The 21,919-nt window shown below is 45.5% G+C and overlaps 1 protein-coding gene across 3 annotated transcripts in view; it reads right to left on the minus strand.

Annotated features, from left to right (window-relative positions):
- Positions 1–21,919, minus strand: part of LOC138498136 (lymphocyte antigen 6E-like) — a 189,859-nt gene that overhangs the window by 76,160 nt on the left and 91,780 nt on the right. For all 3 annotated transcript variants that reach the window (XM_069622010.1, XM_069622008.1, XM_069622009.1), the window contains exons 3-4: positions 18,080–18,142; positions 104–184 (exon numbers count right to left, since the gene is read on the minus strand). In XM_069622010.1, coding sequence (XP_069478111.1) covers positions 104–184; positions 18,080–18,142 — 144 coding nt within the window. The remainder of the gene's footprint in view (positions 1–103; positions 185–18,079; positions 18,143–21,919) is intronic.

A 21,919-nucleotide genomic window follows, 5' to 3' on the forward strand; every position in this document is an offset into this window, starting at 1 on the left:
AAATAACTCAGCATACTGACAGTTTTGCAGAAGGTTTTTTTTCTGTCGGCTTAAGTGTTCTATACAGGACCTTGAAGGTATGCAGTCACTAGTGGTTACTTACCCACAGTGCTGGGCTTGTCTGGCTGGCTGTTGGTAGCTCTGATAAAGCCTTGCTGGTGTGGATACTTGAACAGTGACCTGCCTGCAAAAACAAACACAGTAAAGATGTCGAAAACTCACACAATATATATTATATACATACAGTGTAGGGATTGTAGCAAAGATATGACGTGCACCCCCTGGATAGCAAACAAAGAGGGTAGGAAAGGCCATGAGCAGTCAATGGGTGGCTAAATAACCAAACTGCACCACCTTCACAGTCTCAGCTTTGCAGTGAGATGCACATTTTAACGTTTGGACAATAGATATATTCAAATAAATAAAAGGACAAGGCGCGTTATCAGTCTGATATTTGAGAGGCCCATTGGTATTGACATTACAAATAGTTCCCATAAGCAAGGCAAGAGACAAATAAAGTTGTGTTGTGAAATATATGAATGGCCAGTATTATAGTACATATAGCAACACTATAGTTGAATAAACCATGAGTGAGGCTTTTTGTAATAGCATATATAAGAGCATAAGCTGTGAGCTGAATCACTTGCAGCGACTGTAGATACGAAACAGCGAGATGAATTGTTTTGCCAAGGATCACACACTTTGGTGAAGCTGGGATTTGGGCAAGTTAAGCTTCTGAACTCATATTTCCAGCTTAAGTTTATGTAAATATTTGATACGGTTTAGGATCCATGAGCTTAAATAATACCAATGCCTTGAAAAGCATTACATAATAAACTAATCTCTAAATATGACATTGTTATAGAAACCTGTTGAGCTAAAGAGCATGCTTTCATCTTTTTTTCCCAATCTGAGTGGAAGATCGCAGTAGAATCATGCAAAGTAGTGTAAGGAAGGCGTGGTATTGTAGTAAGACATGCACAAGTGACCACAGTTCAAGGGTGTTTATTGAACGATCACAAGGGGTTAAAAGCGCCTATCTAAACCTAAATCTACAGATGGGAGCAAGCTACGACCATCAAATAATAATAATGCAGCCCAAATGGAGTCTAGTCAAATTAAAAGAGCCTCTACTAAACAACCTATCGCCAATGCTTACTGTTAATTGACAAATAGTGTAGGGGGGATGTTCATGCAAAAGAAGGAAGTGTTCACAAAATGATAAGTCAGGATGCCTTTGGCCTCCGTTCCCCACAAATTCAGCCCAGGGCAAGGAGGTTCACTTGAGTCACGCACACACTCTGGCTTCCTCGACACAAGGATACATTTCCAATTCCAGCACGAGGGCCTTATGTGCCCAAGTCTCTTTTCTCATGAAAGTCTCTTGATTCAGAGGGCCTGATGTACAAAACAAAAATAGTTAGTTCTTAAAATTATGGGATTCAGATGTCTTTCCGCGGATCCCACTCAGCTGGGCTCAGATCCCTTTATTTATTTTCCGAATAGGTGGCCGTGAGGAGAACTGATCTCTATTTAATGAGGTATAGGGATTAATCCCAACTACATATTTCAGTGTAAGAACACCATACGTTAAAGCTAAGACACTTGTCTCTCAATTGGTATTTGTCCGACTTGAACTATGCCACAGGCCAAAACATGTGTCACATTTACGGACAAACTTCATGAATAAAAACCTCACAATTGGCTCAGGCTGTGTGTTGGCATTACTTAATCCCTTTATTTTTTATCTTTAAAATTCAAAAAACTATTCCTTCTCGGGTGACTCACGGTTCACTCCGGACCCCCTCAGCTAAGCCCAGATCCCTTCTTCACATTTAGTCTCCCTCAGCCGGGCTTGGACCAATTCCAGTTCACTTTATACTTATCGAAGACTTTCAAGTATGCAGAGGATTTAGCTTGACCCGTAACAGGACCACTTCAATACAAAGGTCCTTTTTGACAATGCAATTGCCATTCAGTTGGATCCCTAACAGAGACCTTCGAATGAGCACCCATGTGTTGCCGGACCTCTCCGTACAGGGAATCTTATTTGTCTTTTTCAAAGAAATTGGTTATTTATAACGTGCTTAATACCCAGATGTTTCTAAGCGCGGACCCATGGATTGAACCTGTGTTGCTCCATGGCGTCTTGCTTCCAATACAAGCATGTTGCCCCTGTACTATCCACCCGAGACAAAGTACATTCACTCCTTTAGTTTCTACTTGTTCGCGCCTCTCATCACATGCCCTTCAAACACTGTCCTTTGTGGATTTCTTCATACCACTTGCAACCTTGGTTCAAACACAAGCTGATTTCTTATCACTTTGTCTGACTCACCGGCTGGGCTGCTTTTACTGGTGCTGCTTTCTTGTAAAAGCCAAGAACAGTACCACAGCTTCCCGGATACCTTTGATGCACAGTGTAGGTTTGTTCAGCTTCAGTTCCCGGTCTTAGGCTTCTCACTTTCCAAGGCTTGTGAAAGTAACGGTTTCTAGAGGTCAATGGTACTTCCCTGCTTGCAACCCTCTCCGGTCTCGCCGCCTTTCTTGTTGTGTTAAACTGTCATCTTGGAACTGCTGCTTCCTCATGTGCTTTTCCTATCTCAGAGAGTGCTTTCGTGCTCTGCCTTTTATCCGTGTGGGGAAGGGTGATGGGAGTCAGGTGTGTGCAATGATCAGTAATTGCCTGATCTTGCCTGACTAAGGTGTTGGGACATGTCAGATATACGGATCTGGTGTTAGTCCATTGTTGCTCATGATGAACTGCCCGTTTGGTAAGTGTTCAAGTCAGAAAAGGATGGGGTTTGAGCTTCTAGGTATCCTACCTGTTAGGATGGGGAAATGGTGTTACAGGGAAGGGGATACAACATCTCACCCTTCAGTGTCCCGCTTCCACTCCCCAAAGACCCCTCATCTATGTGATCCTCCTGCACTGGTCCACCCCCAGGAACTGGATCCAATAGCCATGGCCAAGTACTGGACACCTGAATGACAGATCCCCGGGGACTAGCAGGTGAGACACCTTTAGGTTTCTCACATCCTTCCCCCATGCAATGTAGCCACATCTGTTTCACCGGGGAACAGGGAGAGGAAATCTACATTCCCTTGGTCTTTACCTTTTTGGTGCTCCACTGTGAAACAATAGGCTTGCAGGTCTAAGAACCATTGCATGACTCCAGGGTTGTAGTCCTTTCATTGGCAAATCCAAACTAGTTGAGAATGGTCTGTGACAAGTGTGAACTTTATTCCTAGAAGGTAGTATCTAAAGTGGATAATGGCCCACTTGATGGCAAGGGCCTCTAATTCCAGCACAGAGTAATTATTTCACGTGGGAAAAGTTTGCGGCTCGTAAACAGTGATTGGATGTTCTAATCCTACGCAGACTTGTGATAAGACTGCTCCTAACCCTGTAAGGCAGGCATATAATTGCAATATAAATTCTTTTGAGAAATGTACTACTTTTAGGATCGGGTTTGGGAACAGGGTTTGTTTTAGGTTGTTGTAACATATATCATCCTTGTCAGTCCAATGAATTTTCTGGGGCTCTGCATTCTTTAGTTTATCAGTCAGCCTAGCTGTCCTGTCTGAGAGGTTTGGGATAAACCTACGGTAATAACCGGAGCGGAGTTGTGAGGAGAGTTGGAGTCTGCAGGAGTCTACAGTATTTCTCCTCTGTTAACTACCAGTGTGTGGGAGGAGGACTTAAAAACTCCCACCCAGAGCGGAGTTGTGAGGAGAGTTGGAGTCTGCAGGAGTCCGCGGGATCCACGGGGACTGAGGGAAACAATGGACACGAATGCGAAATCCACACGTCTCATAAATCACATAGAGCGGAAGTCCGCAAGAAAGGAGCGGACCGAAGATGCAGCCATCACCAAAACAACATCAAATAAGCCAAATTCAAAGCATTCCAACAGTGAAGACATGGACCACGGAGGTCTTGCGAAGAAACAAGACCAGAATCAAGACCAGATGCCACACGGCAAACATGTAAGCAAGGAAGCTCCAGTAGCACAAGAAGCACAAAAAGCACAAGAACACAGCCGGGTGATGAGCAACTTACCCCTATGCGACGTGAGCAGTGCCGAGCTGACCGCCGGCAAGGCGAGCGGGTCTCCGGTGGGGGTGGCCGAAGGGCAGCCTCTGACGGACCCTGAGTGGGAGCACAGCAGCGAAGCAGAAGGCGACGGAGGGGGAGTTAGCGAGCTGCCAACGGTTCTCCCTGGTCTTCCGGGACCTGCGCAGGAGCTGGTGAGCGCGCCCGTGAGGGGGGAGGAGCCTGGATCCACGGGAGCTGGAGCCCTCCAAGTGGAATCGAGCCACAGTCTGAAGCTATCGAAGCTTCCGATAGGACTGAACTCGGACTGCAATCCAAAGATGTGGGTATTTCTAAAACAAGTTATGAGCCGGCAAATGCAAACACTGCAAATCAAAATACAGATCTGCAACTGGAAATTAAGAAAACTTGCACTACAGCAATAGTACACACGGAACCCAGGACTCTGCATTTTTCAGTGCCCCTTATCAAAGAAAGGACCCTACAAGACTCAAAAAATTCTAAAGGTGGCAATAAAGACAATAACCCAGACCGCACAGTCACTATAAGAGCGAGAATGATAACGAAAGCAACGAGGGAGAAAACTCAGAGTCAGACTAAGAGGCAAATCAGTCCTCTGTAAAAGTGAAAAAAGAAAGAATGATAATAAAACCATGATACAAAGAAAAAAACAATTAAGTCATACTAACCCCAAAACGAATAGGAAAAAACAAGCAAATAGCGACAGAAAAACAACAAAGGGTAAAACAATACCAAATAAGCAACAGAAACCACACAAAAGAAGTGCCGTGCAGTCAAAATGGCTGCCAACCCCCCTGATGTCTGGTAACTTAAAAGCATTCTTTACCAACCACCAAAAACGGAAACTAGACACAGGGCCTCATTATAACTCGCCCGGTATGGAACCAACCGTTGTTTCCATGCCGGACGATCACAACTCCTGCAGGCGGTGGCGTCAAACCCACCAGGTCTGACCTGGCGGGTTTAACATCGCCCGCCTGCAGGTGGACGAGGAAACACTGACACCATCACGAGATGGTTTCGGTGTTTCCATGATCCCCATCCCCTGTCATGATGCCCGCTCCCGGGGAGCGGGTTCAAGCCCTGCATCCCCGAAAGCGGACATCCTGTCCCCAAGGAAGGACCCAGCAACCCCATATAGGGGCCCTTTGGACAGTCTCCTGGCGCCTCTGGCGCCAGGCTCATAAAAGACATCAGTCCTGGCGCCATCGGCGCCAGGCTCATTATGGGAGTGCTTGGGTGCACTTACCTGATGCAGACCATGCTGCAGGATCCCGGCCTCCTTGAGGCCTGAAAGGAACTACTTTACCTGTGGGACTATTTTACCATCCGGGCGTGGTCGGAGAAGGATACATACCTGATTGGAGGAAGGATACATACCTGGAACATCTTCCAAGGCTATTTAAACCCCACCCGAACAGCCACACGTGCTTCGCGTTGTTCTGCATCTAGCAGCTGGACGCTCACCGTGTCTGCTCCTGCATCCTGACTTCTGCCACGCCTGCCAGCATCCTGGATCACCTGCAAAGGAAGAGAAGAAGAGAACAGAAGAAGGAAAAGTCCTTACCTGCTAAATCCGCATCCCGGAGACATCTCGCCGACAATCCTGAAAAGGAAGACTTTAATTTAAAAGCTCATCGCGTCGATCACTGCAGCGCCGCATTCCACTCACCTTTACAGGGCGCCTCCATGTTCAGCAGCGATCATCCGGATTCGCAGTCACGCCCCAGCGCCTAGGGAGAAAAAAAACAGAACAAAAGGTGAGAGAGAGAAGGGAATAAGGAAAGCTAAATCTCCATGTTAAGACTTAACTGTTGATTCATTCCCTCTTCATTTCGGGTCCTCGTCGCATCCTGGCATTTCCGGACCCCGGCCCCTAAGGGGAAAAAGAGACATCAGCGTTAATGAGCGAATGAAAAGACATTACCAAAAAACGCTCATTAAAGACTTACCTGATTTCTACAAGGATTTCACCTCTCATCTCGGGTCGGTGCCTGTTCCCCGGCATTCCGTACCCCGGCCCCTATGGGGAAAAAGACACTAGCATTAGTACATTAATGCAGGGACACGAGGGGAACCTCTTATCAAAAAACTTACCTGGAAGCCAAGAAAGTTTGGTTCTCGCCAATCCGGAAATCCAGTGAAGTAACTGGATACCAACGCGCCCCTGCATCAGAAGCAGGATGGAGAGCTCGTCCTTCCAGACCCTAAGGTGAGACGCTACGAGAAATCACAGAGGGGTTTCGAGGAGGGTGAGAGGGGAAAGTGGGAGGCCAATTGCATTACCCCGCAGACAGTTAATCCCCTATTTTCGCCTACAGAAGGATACTTCTGCGAGCCAGGCAAGCCAGATTTGGGGGCCGGTCCAGTCCATCTTCCGAACCCTGCGCATCACCTTAGAAGAGGTCACAGCAGCGCGAACCAGGCCAGCGCCTCCGTGGGAGTCAGGTGAGCGTATCATCCCCATTGAGTCCTGTGGGACTCAATGGGAATGGGGATTAACACCATTCCGCCTCCAGAATTCCCGGGACACCGGGGTTGTAATGCCCTGGTAATTCCGGGAGTCACGGAGGCAGAATGGTAATACGAGTCCGGCGGTAACCAGGCGGTTGTACCGCCTCGGTTAACGCCAGACTCGTAATGAGGCCCACAGACACCGAATTATCAGACACAGAGATTCTGGAAACTGTCCAGGAAATCACTCCAGCAGATGCAAAACTGATTTTGGAATAAGTCCAAGACCCAATTCCATCACCAAATGTAGTCAGATCCCCTCCACGTTTACCATCAAAAACAAAAATCCCAAATGTGAACCAAGCTCAAACTTACTGCCTCTAGAACGCAACTGGGCAAGGTCCAACAAGGTTCCGGGAGTATACTTCCGAATAAAGATATCCAACAAACAGATGGGCAGCAGCAGGAAGTGGGACTTCCAAAGCCACGGGAGGAGGTATTAAAACAACAAGACCAGACATCAAGAGATGGAACTCTACCATCTAAACAGGTGGATCGAATTAAGGATTCACAAGCAAGCGAACATCGCCTCGATTGGACCGAAGTCCACCTCAGTACGGGCCAAAAATCGCTTACCCCAGCTAAAATGAGGGACCAGTACTCTATGAAGCAACAGGGTCAAGTGAGTAAGGGATCAACAACACTGATTATGTCAGAGCACGAATGATGTGGAAACCGATCAATCAATAACTCGACCTCTGAAGTACCACAAACACCAGAGAGACCGGTGACAACGCTAACGTCACCAAAGAACAGACAGTTAAGCAAAATATTCACAACAACCCAAAAAGACTCACCAAACAAAAAACCTGAAATGTTAACGATCATGTTGGCTATCACGATCGCCTTAGCCCCATTCTGCAAACTCTACGAGGCTATAAAAGACAGAGTTCAAGACAACACTTTGATTCTTGCAAACTTGACTACAAAAATGACCTATATAGAAGGCTATATCACCGCCTTAGAGGAAAGAAACAGTAACCATCAAAAAGGTTGGGAAAACAAAGTGGAAGATCTGAAAAAGCTGGTAGAGTCTCTCCAAGCAGAGAAGGAAAAACAAACCACAACGGCCAAAATAAATCAAATCCGGACTTATGACAGCAAAACGGTGAAAGAGCCATATGCACCTCGAGAGGCGAAAGAAAAGATCGGAGACATATCAAGTACGACTCAATCAGTAAAACCAGCAGTGGCAAATCAATCACTCTTAAGAAAACCGGTGATACTTAAATTAACAAGTAACAAACCGACAACCACGTCAATGCGAAATCACACCGGACTAAATCAAGATCCAAAGAAGACAAACCCCAAAAAATCATGCAAAGAAAAAGAACTCCCGGAAGTCTCGAGGCAAAGAATAAAGGTGGGGGACACGAGCAGCTCACTGAGAACAGCAGAAGACTTTATGAAAGATATGCAACATTGGGAAATCACCCCCAACGAATTACATCAGAGGTGTTCATCATGGAACCAGAGAAAAAAATGACTTCATTACAAGACTCTGAACCAAGTAGAAAAGTAACTGGTAAAGAACAAGGAATAAAGTAACAAGTGGCTGCCAAGGAAACCCAAAATACAAACTCTTCTAACCACCAAAATAAGAAACAACACACTAGTGAGTTTAACAACAAAGAAGACAGGCGAAGACCAAGTAGTCATGCAACTCCACAGTGGAAAAGAGAGCTGAAAAGAGCAAACAGACAACAGAGCAAAAACATAAAGGCAAAAAATGAGGAACACATATTTAAAGTAGAACAATCGAAAAAAAAAAAAAAGGCTACATGATTCTGAATAGGAAAACGATCCTAAAAATAATGAGTAAAACAAACACACTGAAAGGAATCAAAACAGATGACATCAAATTAGTCGAACCTTATCACAGAGGTAACACAGCAAAAGCATACCTCCATGTCAAGGCAGTCTGAATTCAACAAATCAACTCGAACGCAATCAGAGAAATGGAGCAAATTGGCTTCATATTGACGGAAATAAAACCTTCAATGTCAAGAGAGGACTTTGCCATTCAAAAGGCACAGAAGATTGCAAATATCGCTACACATCTAGAATGGAAAGGTTCTACCGAGAAAACCAAATAGGCGAAGGGCAGGGGGAAAAAGAAAACTGACCCCATAAAATGGCACTCCCTTCGAGATGACCAACCCCACCGACATCGCCGGTCCAGCTATGAGAACGAAAGTAAGAAGACACAGGAAAAGTATGAAAGACAGGAGAACGGACAACGCAAACGTACTACGTGGACCAGATCAGAGGATCTTTACACGCAACCCCCACTTAGTCCCAAGAAAACCACACGAAGGCAGTTAACCGACAAAAGGCGAGATGAAAAGATAACGAAAACAAAAGATGCAACAACATCTCAAGGCCCTTGGTCATGGCTCAAATCAACCCTTAACCCGAAACCAGAGAGATAGCAATGAAAATTGACCCCGGAAACCACTCCCTCAGGAATCGTAAACACATCGACAGACACATGTATTGAAAGATATACCTTGGGATCGTGGAACACGAGAGGTCCTGCACTTCTGACTGCTCTGGGAGACATTGATCTGGGCCTATTTGACATCATGTGTCTCGAAGAAACATGGCTGTTGGAAAAATCGACCCTAGATGGATTCGTAGTAGAAATTTCTCGGGCAGCGAAGGCCTCCTTGATCGCCCGTCTTCAGAACTCTTGACAGCCATAAAAATGGGGACAGGCTTAACTGCACAGAGAAAGATAAAGGAATCTTAGGAGATGTTGGTCACTCTGACAACATGGACCCACCAAATTGCAGTGCCAGAGTGGGAATACACTACCCAATTAGCAATAATAAACACATATTGGAACCCCCAACACACCACCACAAAAGCCTACTGCACGAAAATGGGGGAAACAATAGACTGGATTTATGCGGAACAAGAAAAGATCAACATCATCGTGTGTGGCGACTTGAACGCCAACTGCAATATACCTCATGACTCTGAAAAGGAACGGGCGACACAGGGAGCCACAATCGTACGAGGAAAGGCCTCCCATATACTGGGACCTGCTAGCACCCTTTGGTCAAATCTAGGATGGATAGAAAAGTGGCATTCCAAGGTTTATCAATTAGGTCATTGATGCGTGGCATGGGATATGCATCGAAGTCGGAAATGGCATTATGGGGGAAATCTATGCAAAACCTCCAGGAATACACAGGTTTCGTGAACAGTACAATAGGGTAGGGCCATGGGCTTGAAGAGGGCTCAATAAAATGTTCTCCTAACATTTTATTCACTTCCTCAACCACTATCTGTTTATGGGCTTCCGGGAGTCTATACGGTTTTAATTACTTTTCCCTTAGATGTTCTAGTGTAGTGATCGGTGCCTTTTACTCTTCCTGGTTTCTCCAATAATACATTGGGAAATAATGTGATTAAATCTTTTAAATCTTCTTGTTGTTGAATATATAGCTCTGGAGGAATTCATTCAAAAATCTCTTTTGGCACCAAACAGGATAGTATTGTGGCGTGGGTGGCTGACACGTTTTCCTTCCACTCTTTTAAGAGATTTATATGATATAGGTGGACCTTTTGTTTCCTGTCAGGTTGGGATCCCTTATAAGTACAGTTTCCTGTTTGTTCCAGTATTTCATATGGCCTGTGCCACTTAGAGACAAGCTTGTTTTCTGAGGTGGGTAAGAGGACTAGTACTTTTTGTCCTATGGAAAATGATTTTAAGCTTACCTTTTGTTGTAAGTGTATTTTTGTTGGATTTGAGCTTTTTCCATATGAGTACAGACTAGATCTCAAACAAGTCTCATCTGCTCTCGCTATCTGGTAGCGGTTTGTAAGAAGGGAATGGGTGCCTCATTCTTCCCTGGTCTGCCGGACCATGTGCAGGACATCTCTAGGTTCTCTACCATAGAGTAGTTCAAAAGGAGAGAATCCAGCAGATGCCCAAGGGGTTTTCCTCAATACAAATAGTGACGGGGTGATCATTCGGTCCCAGTCCTTCCCGTCCTTCCTTATCTACCAACTTTCTAAAGATCATTTTAGCCATTTTAATGAATTGCTCTACCCAACCATCTGTTTGGGGATGGTACACGGAAGTTTGTAAGGTGGTAATATGGAGTAGCTCTTTGACTTCAGCCATGAGCATGCTCATTAAACTTGAACCTTGATTCGTCTGGATTTCCTTAGGAAAGCCAACCCTGGAAAAATACGGTAGGAGGTGCTTTAGAATTTTCTGGGTGGTATTGTTCTGTATGGGGAATGCCTTTGGGTATCTGGATGCGCAGTCAACAATCACAAGGACATATTTGTTGCCCAGTCTAGATGTTTCTAAAGGTCCAATGATGTCCATCCCGATTCTTGAAAAAGGCACTTTTATGATTTGTAAAGGATTCAGAGTGGCAGGCAATGGGATGCGAATGCTGGTTTTCCGACATATTTCACACATCTGAATAAAGGTTTTTATATCAGCGTGGATACATGGCCTGTAAAACTTCCCACTGACATGTGCCTGGGTTTTGGTTTGTCCTAAGAGCCCCCCGGTCATATGGGAATATGCAATCTATAGTACGATCTTTCGGTGGGTTTTGCAGATTACTAATTGTGTCTTACCTAAGCCTTCTATAGATGTTTCTTTTCTACATAGCAACCCCTGCTTTAAAAAGAAAAAAGGGCTCCCTTTTTCTATACCTTCTCCTTCTGGAAAAGCTTGTAATAAAGCTTCAGCGAGGGCTGGATCATTTTGTTGGGAGAAGGCCAGGTCAGGATAGATGGAAGGCTCTTCTCCCTTTCTCCCTTTGATGTTAGAAGGTTTATCAGCTTCCCCAAAGCCTAAGGTACCTCATTCTGCTTTTTCTGGTTCACTTTCTTTAAAATGAGAAAATAGAGCCTTTTCCAGAATTCCTTGGGCAATTTGGTCCCCACGATGTGCTTCAAATTGGATTTTACCATGGTTCTGTAAGAGAACCTTTATGTCTCCCTGGAAGTCACAATCGATGACACATGCTAGAACATCTATACCGAACTTCTAAGCCAGACCAGATTTTGGGGCCAATGTTATGTAATGCCCAGGAGGGGTATTAAAACCATGTCTGTGGGAATCATTCATCTTTTCCCAGGAGGGATAGTAGCCTCTCTACTGCTACAGATATCAAAGCCTATTGATACTTTCATTGAAACAGAGGGGTTGGAGGCTCTATGACTAAGCTTCTGAAATTGTAGGGTTCCCCAATTTGTTACAATTGAGTCACATCCCACTCTTTACACCATATTTAAGGAAGGCATGGTATCGAAGTATGACAAACACAAGTGACCAGAGTTCAAGCTTGTTTATTGAACTTTCACAAGGGGGTCAAGAACACCTATCTAAACCTAAATCTACAGATGGGAGCAAGCTAAGGACATCAAAAATAATAATGCAGTCCTAGTGCAGTGTTGTCAAAATAAAAGGACCTATACTAAAAAATAACTGTTCCCAATCTTTACTACTGATTTACAAATAGTGTGGGGAAATGTTCATGCAAAAAAAAGAAGCCTTCACAAAATATTAAGTGAAGATATTCAGGGTGTTGGCCCCCTTCCCCACGTGTTCAGCCCAGGCCAAGGCGGTTCAATCGAGCCACGCACACTCTCTGGCTTCCTCAACGCAAGGATTCAGTTCCCATTCCAGCATCAGAGCCTTCCGTTCACAAGTCTCTTTTCTCATCAAAGTCTCTTGATTCAGAGGGCCTGATGTACAGAACAAATATAGAAAGTTCTTATAATTATGTGATTCGGGTTGCTCTCCCTGGATCCCCCTCAGTTGGGCTCAGATCCATTTATTTTAAGGTTCCAAAATATATTCCTTCTCTGTGACTCACAGTGCACCCCGGATGCCCCTCAGCCCAGCTCAGATCCCTTCTTCTCATTCAATTAGTCTGCCTCAGCCTGGCTCAGACCAATTGCAGTTCACTTTATACTTATCAAAGAATTTGAATTTGCACAGAGTTTAGCTTGACCCGTCACAGGACCACTTTGATATAAAGTACATTTTTTGACAAAGCAATTGCCATTCAGTTGGATACCGAACAGAAACCTTTGAATGAGCACCCATGTGGGGCCGGACCACTCCGTACACAGTATCTTTAAACAGTATATTATTTGGCTTTTTCAAAGTACATTTACTCCTTTCGTTTCCACTTGTTTGCGCCTCTAATTAGATGCCCTTCAAACACTGTCCTTTGTGGATTTCTTCATACAATGTTACCACTTGCATTTTTGGTTCAAACACAAGCTGATTTCATATCAGTTTCTCCAACACATCGATTGTGCTGCTTTTACTGCTGTGGCTTTCTTACAGGAGCCAAGGACAGTACCACGGCAGCAATCGCTCCTCCCAGCCTGGGTTATTGACACAGGAGCACCCAAGGCGTGTGAAAGTAACGGCTTCTAGAGGTCAAGGATACTTTCCTCCTTGCAACCCTCTTCAGTCTCGCAAACTTTTTTCTTTTGTTAAACTGCCATCTTGGAACTGCTGCTTCCTCGTGTGCTTTTGTGCTGTGCCTTTTTATCTGTGTGGGGAGGTGTGATGGGAGTCATGTGTGTGTAATGCTCAGTAATTGCCTGACCTGGCATGGCCAGTGTGTTGGGACATGTTATTTATATAGCTCTGGTGTTAGTCCGTTGTCGCTCACGATGAACTGTCTGCAAGAAACTGTTTGTGACGGGAAAGGGGTTTGGGGTTTGAGCCCACACTGGTCCACCCTTGGAGACTGGATCCAATAGTGATGGCCGTGTCCTGGCCACCTGGATAACAGATCCCCGGGGACTAGCGTGCGAGACACCTTCAGGTTTCTCACACTAGTATATCATGTGAATATCTGGAATATAATCTCCATGCCTGACTGCATGCTGGGAGTACCTGGGCATATAATTATAATTGATCTTTTATAACACGCAGTACCTGCGATCGGTTGATAAGCGCAAGACCAAGATTCAAACCTGTGTTGCTATGCATTGTCTTGCTTCCAAGACAATCGTGTTGCCCATGAGCTACCCTCCCGGCCTCCTGTCATGTCATATCATGACAATACCAAGCAAGACTGGGAAAAAATGCTGCTATACCAAAGCCCAAACTATTGTCTTTGCTAATGCTTGTTTAAGTTGGAGGATCCATGATGTAGCTGCCAATTTCCGCCTGTTGTCACACACTGTTTAATGGAGGGAGCATCTGTGCATTTAATGGCAATTTCTTCCGGCTGTGTGTGAGTGGCTGGTGCTTTGATGGCAGAAATGGTATGAATACCATGGCTTTAGCTGAGAATGGCTAGTTTATGATGCCAATACCTGTAATATGATATGGGTACAGGAGTAAATGGTGTACCTGGGCATATACTGGCAAAGGTAGACACATGGAAAAAGCAACTATATGCACAGTTGAATGCAGTGTTGTTGTGTTTTTTGTTTCTTCTATGCTTCCTTTTCATCCACTCTCCGCCATGCATGCATGCATGTCATGCGCCCTGTGTCATTCAGGAGGTATGTTGTCTCATAGAACCTCTACCTGCCTGATTCTTTTGCCTAAGTCCTGGAATGTGGAACTGAGGTGTAGTACTTGTGTGGCAGACAACTGCTGTCCTGTGTTACTTTTGCGGTGTGCGTTACTGCATTTGTAACCACAATAAAGCAACAACCCGTGCACACCTCCCGCAGCCTAAGGCGGTCTATGTTCAAGGCTTTTAGCTGCCTCTGAACTTACTCACTCGAGCACAGAGGGAGTCGTCCTTCGGTTCAGCACAAGAGCTAGGCCAGTAAGGTTCACCCAAGTTCCAATGCAAGCAAAAGGGGCTGGGGTGCTTTCAAATACCTACCTCGTGACTGAGCCTCATCCAGGCTAACCGCAGCTCGTCAGCTGTAGAAAGGAACAATTATGCCCCCACCCCCCAATATTATAAAGGGGGATGGGATAAGGGCACCAGGTTGAACTGGAATGTTCTTGCCCATCGGCAGAGCCGGGGTTAATAAGTCCAGTTGGATCATGTGCAATGCCATTTTCTAAGCACTAAACCGGCTTGTGTGTGGCATAAGCTAATGGTGCTGCAGCAGAGCAATGCTTTGAGACTCTTAACCCTTGCCCATCTAGAGAGGATGGACGTGCAGAAGTGCGTGCCTGGGGGTGATATTTCACAGTACCCACCCTGGGCACTGCACAGGCTAGCATTGGGCAGGCATGAGACTCGTGGGAACCTATTGGACAGGTTGTGGGGCTTGGGCTGAACGTCAGATCCGTACGTGGAGGAGGCGTCATTTAATGCCACCAGGGAACCTGTGCAGCCCAGTGTAGTCGGCATTGACAGACAGTTAATAAAGAAAGGGGAACGAAGGTATATCCAGGCTAAAGCTGGCCAGACCAGAACAAACAGCTCTGTGCTCTAGACCTTGCCCTCCCCCCAACAACACCCCAGTGTGAGAACTCCCCGCAAGTGCACACCCCACAACACAGCCCACTGGTCAAACAATGCAGGTAGGCCACAACACGGGGTCAAAACAGCCAGGTGCATAACGCCGGCCTGGAAGACAATCGCTCTGACTTGCAACGCTCAACTGAAGACCTAACTTCGAGGCACTTTACCAACACAAACGATTTCAAAATGATAGGACATTGGTTACACATACTGCTTCACAACAGTTGACGCCGCCCTACTATGGCACTCCCCCCTCCCAAGTCCCGACTTTTGTCACAAGTCTCCCTGTCAACTGTGCCTAGAGGAAGTGTTGTGGCGCGCGACCCGTCACCTTGGGGTTGCAACACCACCTGTCCACTTACTGCACTGCTCCTTTAAGAGAATTGAGCACAGTGTATGCATTGTTCGGTGTGACTGATCTTGCATTGAAGCTGCCAATGCATTGCCCACCAACTAGGCCCCCGCCACTACCAAGATCTAACCACTCCTGTCCCCATTTGCCCCCTGATCATTCGACCACTTGCTAACATCTCCAACAGTTCAGGCCAAGCACTGTCGCCAGCACATGCCCGCCTCCTCTTTCCCTCAGTCGTTAGCACACCTTGCCAATCCCAGCACTTAATTCAAATGTCCACAAACCCTTTAAACTCTACCAACTTTCATCTTGTTTAGATAACCCATACACACTATTGTTTCCTCCCTCCCTCCCACCCCTTTACCATTTACACACTCGTACCCTTGCTCAGCCTCCAGTATTACCACAGACATCGCTTACCCTGCATTTACCCGCACAGCACTTCATAGCTGCCACTGCCTTATACATGACTTCGGTATCCTCCTGCCTAATACTCTCCCCCTCAGTCCCCTACATCCTCCCACGTGACCCATTGCACATGGGAACTGTAGTCCAGTCCCTGTAATGCATACATTCTAATGGGAAAATCCTGCACCAGAAGTACCACAAAGAACAAAAGTACGGTGGCCTAAACTGTCATCTGACTAATTACTACGTGAGCATATTCCTGCACTGCGGTGGATTACTGCAGTGCACCGCCCGAGTGCGGTTCAGTCCAGGAAAGGAGCAGCACCGGTCACCGGACGGTATCTGACAAGGTCATGTGTCAGTGTGGACATGTGGACAGCGCACCCGGCAGCCCGACCAGGGAAAGGTTAACAGACAGACCACTGTCCAGACTGCTTCACCCCTAAAATAAATGCGGACCATGTCCCAACCGACAAGGGAAAGGGGACTAGGGGAGGCAACGGCCTGCTCACCCAAATGGATGCATGCATGGAGAGGATTAGGCGGTTCCCTTCAGTGAGTACACTACTAACCTGGCCTGTGCTAGGTCAGGCCTCAAGTAGTCTGTTGGTGCACGGCTGCCACCTGCCTGCCTCTCTCTCTTCTGCTGCTGCAGACAGTGCATTGCAGACAGACTGGCACCCAGACCCAGCAAACATTGCTCCCTCCGCCTCAGGGTCGCTTCTCGCTAATTCAAGGAGGAAATGAAACCGAATGTGAGGCACGTGTCATGCCAAATGGTTTCTCTGCAGGCTGCCTGGGTGACAATGGTGCCAAGGTGGTGGGGCACTGGGGAAGGGGGCAGGGCAGAAAGAGGACAAAGGAGCACATCACAGCGCTGGTAAATGGTATTTGTTATTTTGTTACCGAGCAGTAACCCAGGTCCGCCCAGCCCAAAGATGGCAGTAAAAAAAAAGTGAACAGTTACATGACAATACATAAACACATGACAGACTGCGGCAGGCAGCTCTGAGGACAAATGTGTGCATAATATGAACAGCAAAGACTAAACGTGGATGAAATTAAATATTTTTTTGGCCCCCAGAGCCCATTGTAACAAACAGCCCACACATCTGTCATCTCAATCGGCTCAGCCTCAGGCCGAATGCCCGACTGGCAAGTCCGACGCTGAGCACTGGCACCAAGGTTTCTTATTTTATATATAGGCCTGGTCTCTGCCAGGGAGAAGACACAGACTTTAGGGAACTCCTCCTTTACCTGCCCTCTTCCTTATAGCGACATCAATATGCACTGAGAATATTTTCTTAAAATATATTAGGACCTGCTGCTTACCGGCGAACAAGACCGATTTTGGGAGCTGAGGGCAATATTATGCCAGGAAGCTAGACTTTCGAGTTTATTATAAATGCCATATCATATCATATGATCACTACTCTACACACTCATTCACAAATTGGGGGTCATTACGACCCGGGCACAAAGGGATACCGGGCACCGGTAATGACACCGTTGCCGGTAATCCCTTTGCGCCCTATTCCGAGGTCCCTTTGCGGGTCCTTCCTTAACGCCTGGTTTTAGCAGGCGTTTAGGATGGAACCCGCAAAGGGATACCAGGGTCAATAATGGTACCGCAATTTAAGTCCCGCATTTCAAATGGGGACTTACTGGTCTCGCAAAGGGCAGAATGGACTGGCAAGTCCCCATACAACCACGTCGGTGGAGGTACCGGTATTGACCCATGACTAGCACCAACCTCGGAATGAGGGCCATTGTCTCTTCCACATATTATCCTAACCTTAAATGATGGTTCAAGCTAGTTTTCTAAGGCATTCAAACCCACCATTCCTGTCAAACTCGAAATATGAAAAGTCACTTATTTTTTGGAGAAGCTTGTCTATGAGGGCTGATGAGCAGTTGGTATTCGGCTCGAAATTCTCCATACATTGTCAAGCCGTTTATATTCTGATTCTCTTATTAATGTATTATATTAATTATATTTGGTTATTTATAACACCCTGAATATTCAGAGGTTTCTAAGCGCAGACCCGGTGATCGAGCTTGAGTTGCTGCACGTCGTCTTGGTTCCAAGGTGAGCACGTTGCCCCTGAGCTATCCTCCCAGCCCTTAATACTCAGTGTGCATAAAACAGGACCACAGAATGGACAGCTCAATGAGAAGCCAAGAAAGTGATAGGACACACAGGTACATGTGAAGGACATGGAATCAAAATAACATTACCTACACACATGACACATTCTTGCATATTTGCATGCACTTTCTGATGTATACCTGCTCTTACAGATGTCGAGTTGCCAACCCAAAACCTGCTGAAGTCTCCAAAAAACGCAGAATCTGTCAGAGAAACAAATTATGTCAGGTTAGGGTTGCCTGTGGAACTCACAACTCCCCACTCTCCCCTCCATGCAGGTAACATTTAAAGTGAGCAGTTGCATTACTGTAACACTGCGAAACATGCAGCTTTGCTAGTAGTCATGCTATGGCAACCACTCCTCTTAATCCACGGGGACAACCAACAATACAAATGTCCCCCCCACTGGAGATGTGAGGCACATCTCCAGTTGTGTATTTGTATCGCAGCTTAAGGTGTGAGAACAGTTGCTGGAATGTCCTGCTTAGGGCATCAGTTTATATAATGAGTGGTCATTGAGTCGTGTAAATCGTGTGTGCCAATGACTGAGCACTGAACAGACATGGCGTGGGCTGTGTATAATTTATAGTCCTTTTGGGGGCTTCAAGCAGGCATGGACTCAGCATGCATCCTCATCTAAAGAAGGCAGCCGGTGCAGCTGCGCCAATCCACTCAACTAAAGAATGGCTTTCATTAACCTCGTATTTGCACATTACTTGCCTCACTGCCCGCCAGGACTCTAGTACGTATGTGGACGACCTCTCTGCATGTCACAGCATGACCACAGAAGATATTCTCTATCTATGGCTTTTCCCATCAATGGTAACCACAACCCTTCTCAAATTATGGACAGTGATTTGCAAATATATCCATTGCATGATTTTGATTACTCTGAAGCAGCATGCGTTTGCACACACACACGCACATGCGCACACAGGACATATGGTCCACTCTAGCTGTTTTTCTGACTCCATTGTCTGTCAACTCCAAATGTAAGCCTAGTCGTACCATTTGAACCATGGTCCTCAAAATTGTTTAACCACTTGACAGTGATTCGAACTGTCTCATGATTAGAACCACAGGTTTCTGTATGGGGTCGATACACGGTTTAAATCTCGAACCTGCCCAAAATGCAGTTTGAATAAGCTTCATCTACCTCGAGCCAATAGGTCTCCATTAGTCGCATTGGATTACAGCTTTTTCAAATAGACATATTGATTCCAGCCAGCTCGATCCTTTTCGAACCATAGGAATTGTAAGTGATATTCAATCAACACTGCAGCCAAGTCAATGCCTAGTCTGGGATGCTGAGGAAACCCTTATTAATGTATTCTTATGTCTGGTTCAGTACTCTGGATGACCACCCTTGTATAACATCCCCCTCTTAGAATCCCCCCTGACCCCACTGAGCCAAGAAGTAAGTTTGTTTTGCAAATTAAAAGGTTTATTTGAGAATTTAAACAATATATATATATATCACTTTATAATAAATTAATATCTGATAGTACACTTAGACATATGATGTTGATCAACAATGGGTAATCTGGCACTAGCACACTTCTTTACAATCAATGAGGAGTTAGTATAGGATGGATAAAGTAGCAAAAATACTTTTATGATTTCGAGGGAAAAGCAATGAGGAATAAAATGCAGTACAGAAATACTTGATATGATTTTAGCAAAAGATAAAATAATCACTTTTTCTCCGGCAATTCACCCCCCTCCCCTATGCAATGTAAGAAATGGAAGGAGATGGAAAGAGGAGCACACAGTTCTCAGGAATGCAATCAAATACAATACGAAATTCAGTTCCCCCCCCAGCAAGCTTAGAGGAAACAGGTAGGAGTTTGAAGCACAGGCCCAAAATGCTTTTTAAATGTGATGGCAATGGATGGGAAATGTGCCAATAATTTTAATTCCCTCTAGAGATTCAGGGTGAGTGGGAGATGCATGTTGGTGTTAGTTCAGGCTCACTTTAGCAATGCTCTATGAGTTATTACCAAGTTGCAAACAAATTTTAACAAAGGAAAGAATGGAGCTGCTATTTTGACAAGTGGAGAAATTGAGCCAAAGTAGCAAGTCGGTTCTAGATTTAGATTCTTAGATTCTAAGCTTTCAGAGGAAAGTTAAATCTCGTTCCTAGCCCAAACGGTTCCAGAGATACGGACGATTAAGTAAAGGTAGTTTTTCAGATTTAAAGTAAAACTCAAAATGACAGGTGACAGCTTGCAGCTTCAGAATTGACAGGTGACAGTGGTGCAGCTTTACAAATGAGAGATGACAAGATTTCTAGGAGGCAGTTCTACTTAGGTTAAAATAGTTTGGATTAGATTATTTTAACTAAGAGATTGGTTCTGCACAGTTCTGCTAGGTACTCACAATATAAATTTGAACTAGGCCTCGTCACGCATCTGGTCAACACGTCCGGCTGCGGTTCTGTCTGCTCGGCGGGTCAATCAGGCACCGGTTCGGCTCACAGCGATCTGGGTCAGCTCTGCTCTGCTGGTCTAGCCTCTCTGTATTCTGGATGTAACACTGTTTCTGGGTACTGCTACAGGTTCTGGAGATTGATGGATTTGAAGTCTGCATCTCTGGATGTGAAGTCGTCGGTCAGCATGCTCCGCAGCAAATGGAATTGAATGTCTCTACCTGTCCCAGCAGTCTCTTTTTATGTGTTTTGGAAATGGGTGTGTGCCTGGGCCTAGCTAAGCCTGCCCCTCTCTACTTGTCATTGGCCCAATTCTCCCCTCTCCCATGATTGGGGGAAGGAAATGGATTGTCATCATGATGAGGTCTGTTTATGGGTCAGAGAATCCTCCCCTGGTCAGTTTGCCCACAAATCTATATTTGATTCAAATACATCTTTCCCTGATATACAATTTGTTGAAATTACATGTACACATTATATATTCCTTATGGTCCATGCTTGTCCGCCTCTGATCTTCCTGGGGGCTTGCATTCAAAAATGACAACATTTTGCGCTTTTTAACTGGTTTTGCAATATCGGACATTTACCCAAAACTACATACATGTGCGCAAGGAGTATGGACATTAATTGATGAAGTGTCAGATTTTTAACATGCAGACATTGGAAGTAAGACCCTATTTTCCGCTAGCAACCCCCCAGAATACACCACAGGGTCCTAGCGCCTCTCAAAATGTTCACAGAAAAATCACAAAAATAATGATATTACTTATATAATTCTGACAAGTCCGCACTACCTCGTAGGCAGATTCACCAGACAAACAGCCTCCCATCCCTTACGAAAAGCCAATTCTAACCTCCTGTTAGTACCCAGATTTAAACTCACCAAATCTGGCGGGAACAGCCTCGCTGTCAAAGCGACACAACTGTGGAACTCCCTCCCAACTGATTTACGGGAAGTTCTCCCCTACCAGCAATTCAGATCCAACCTGATCCAATGGCTAAAAGTTAATGATGTTTAACCTCGCGCTACTGCCATTTGGGATCTCATGTATATTCTATATATGTGCTTTGTTCTATTAATCTGTCAATTCTGCATTCTTGTAAGCCTATTGTACATATTTATATGATCCTCTGACACCACATGTCTACAGTACTGTAACCACAGCTGTATTCCTTGTTTATTTGTAACATGTAACCTAAGCTGAACAACCCTCTTTCTGCCTTCGCGCCCGAATACCCCTGGGTCTGGTGCACAATACAAATAAATAAACAAACAAACAACCAAACAAAGCCTCTAACATCATCCGAGACGCCACAACCAGTGCTTCAGACCTGCCAACCAGCTCTGAGACAATGATTACTGACCCTGAGCCGCCGTGTAGGCCAGTCTGCAGCCGTCCGTCCTGCCTCACTTGCAGAACTGCCTGCCCCCTCATACCCACAGCAGTCTCCCATCATGAAATTTGTCTCAGAAGCTGCAAAGCTCCCTGATTCCGACTCGCCCCTGTTGAGCACAAAGAACTTCTACAAGCACAAGGTAAATTGTGGTTCT

The sequence above is a fragment of the Ambystoma mexicanum genome, chromosome 5q (genome assembly GCF_040938575.1).
Source record: "Ambystoma mexicanum isolate Mex_15411 chromosome 5q, UKY_AmexF1_1, whole genome shotgun sequence".
In the NCBI taxonomy this organism is placed as follows: Eukaryota; Metazoa; Chordata; class Amphibia; order Caudata; family Ambystomatidae; genus Ambystoma; species Ambystoma mexicanum.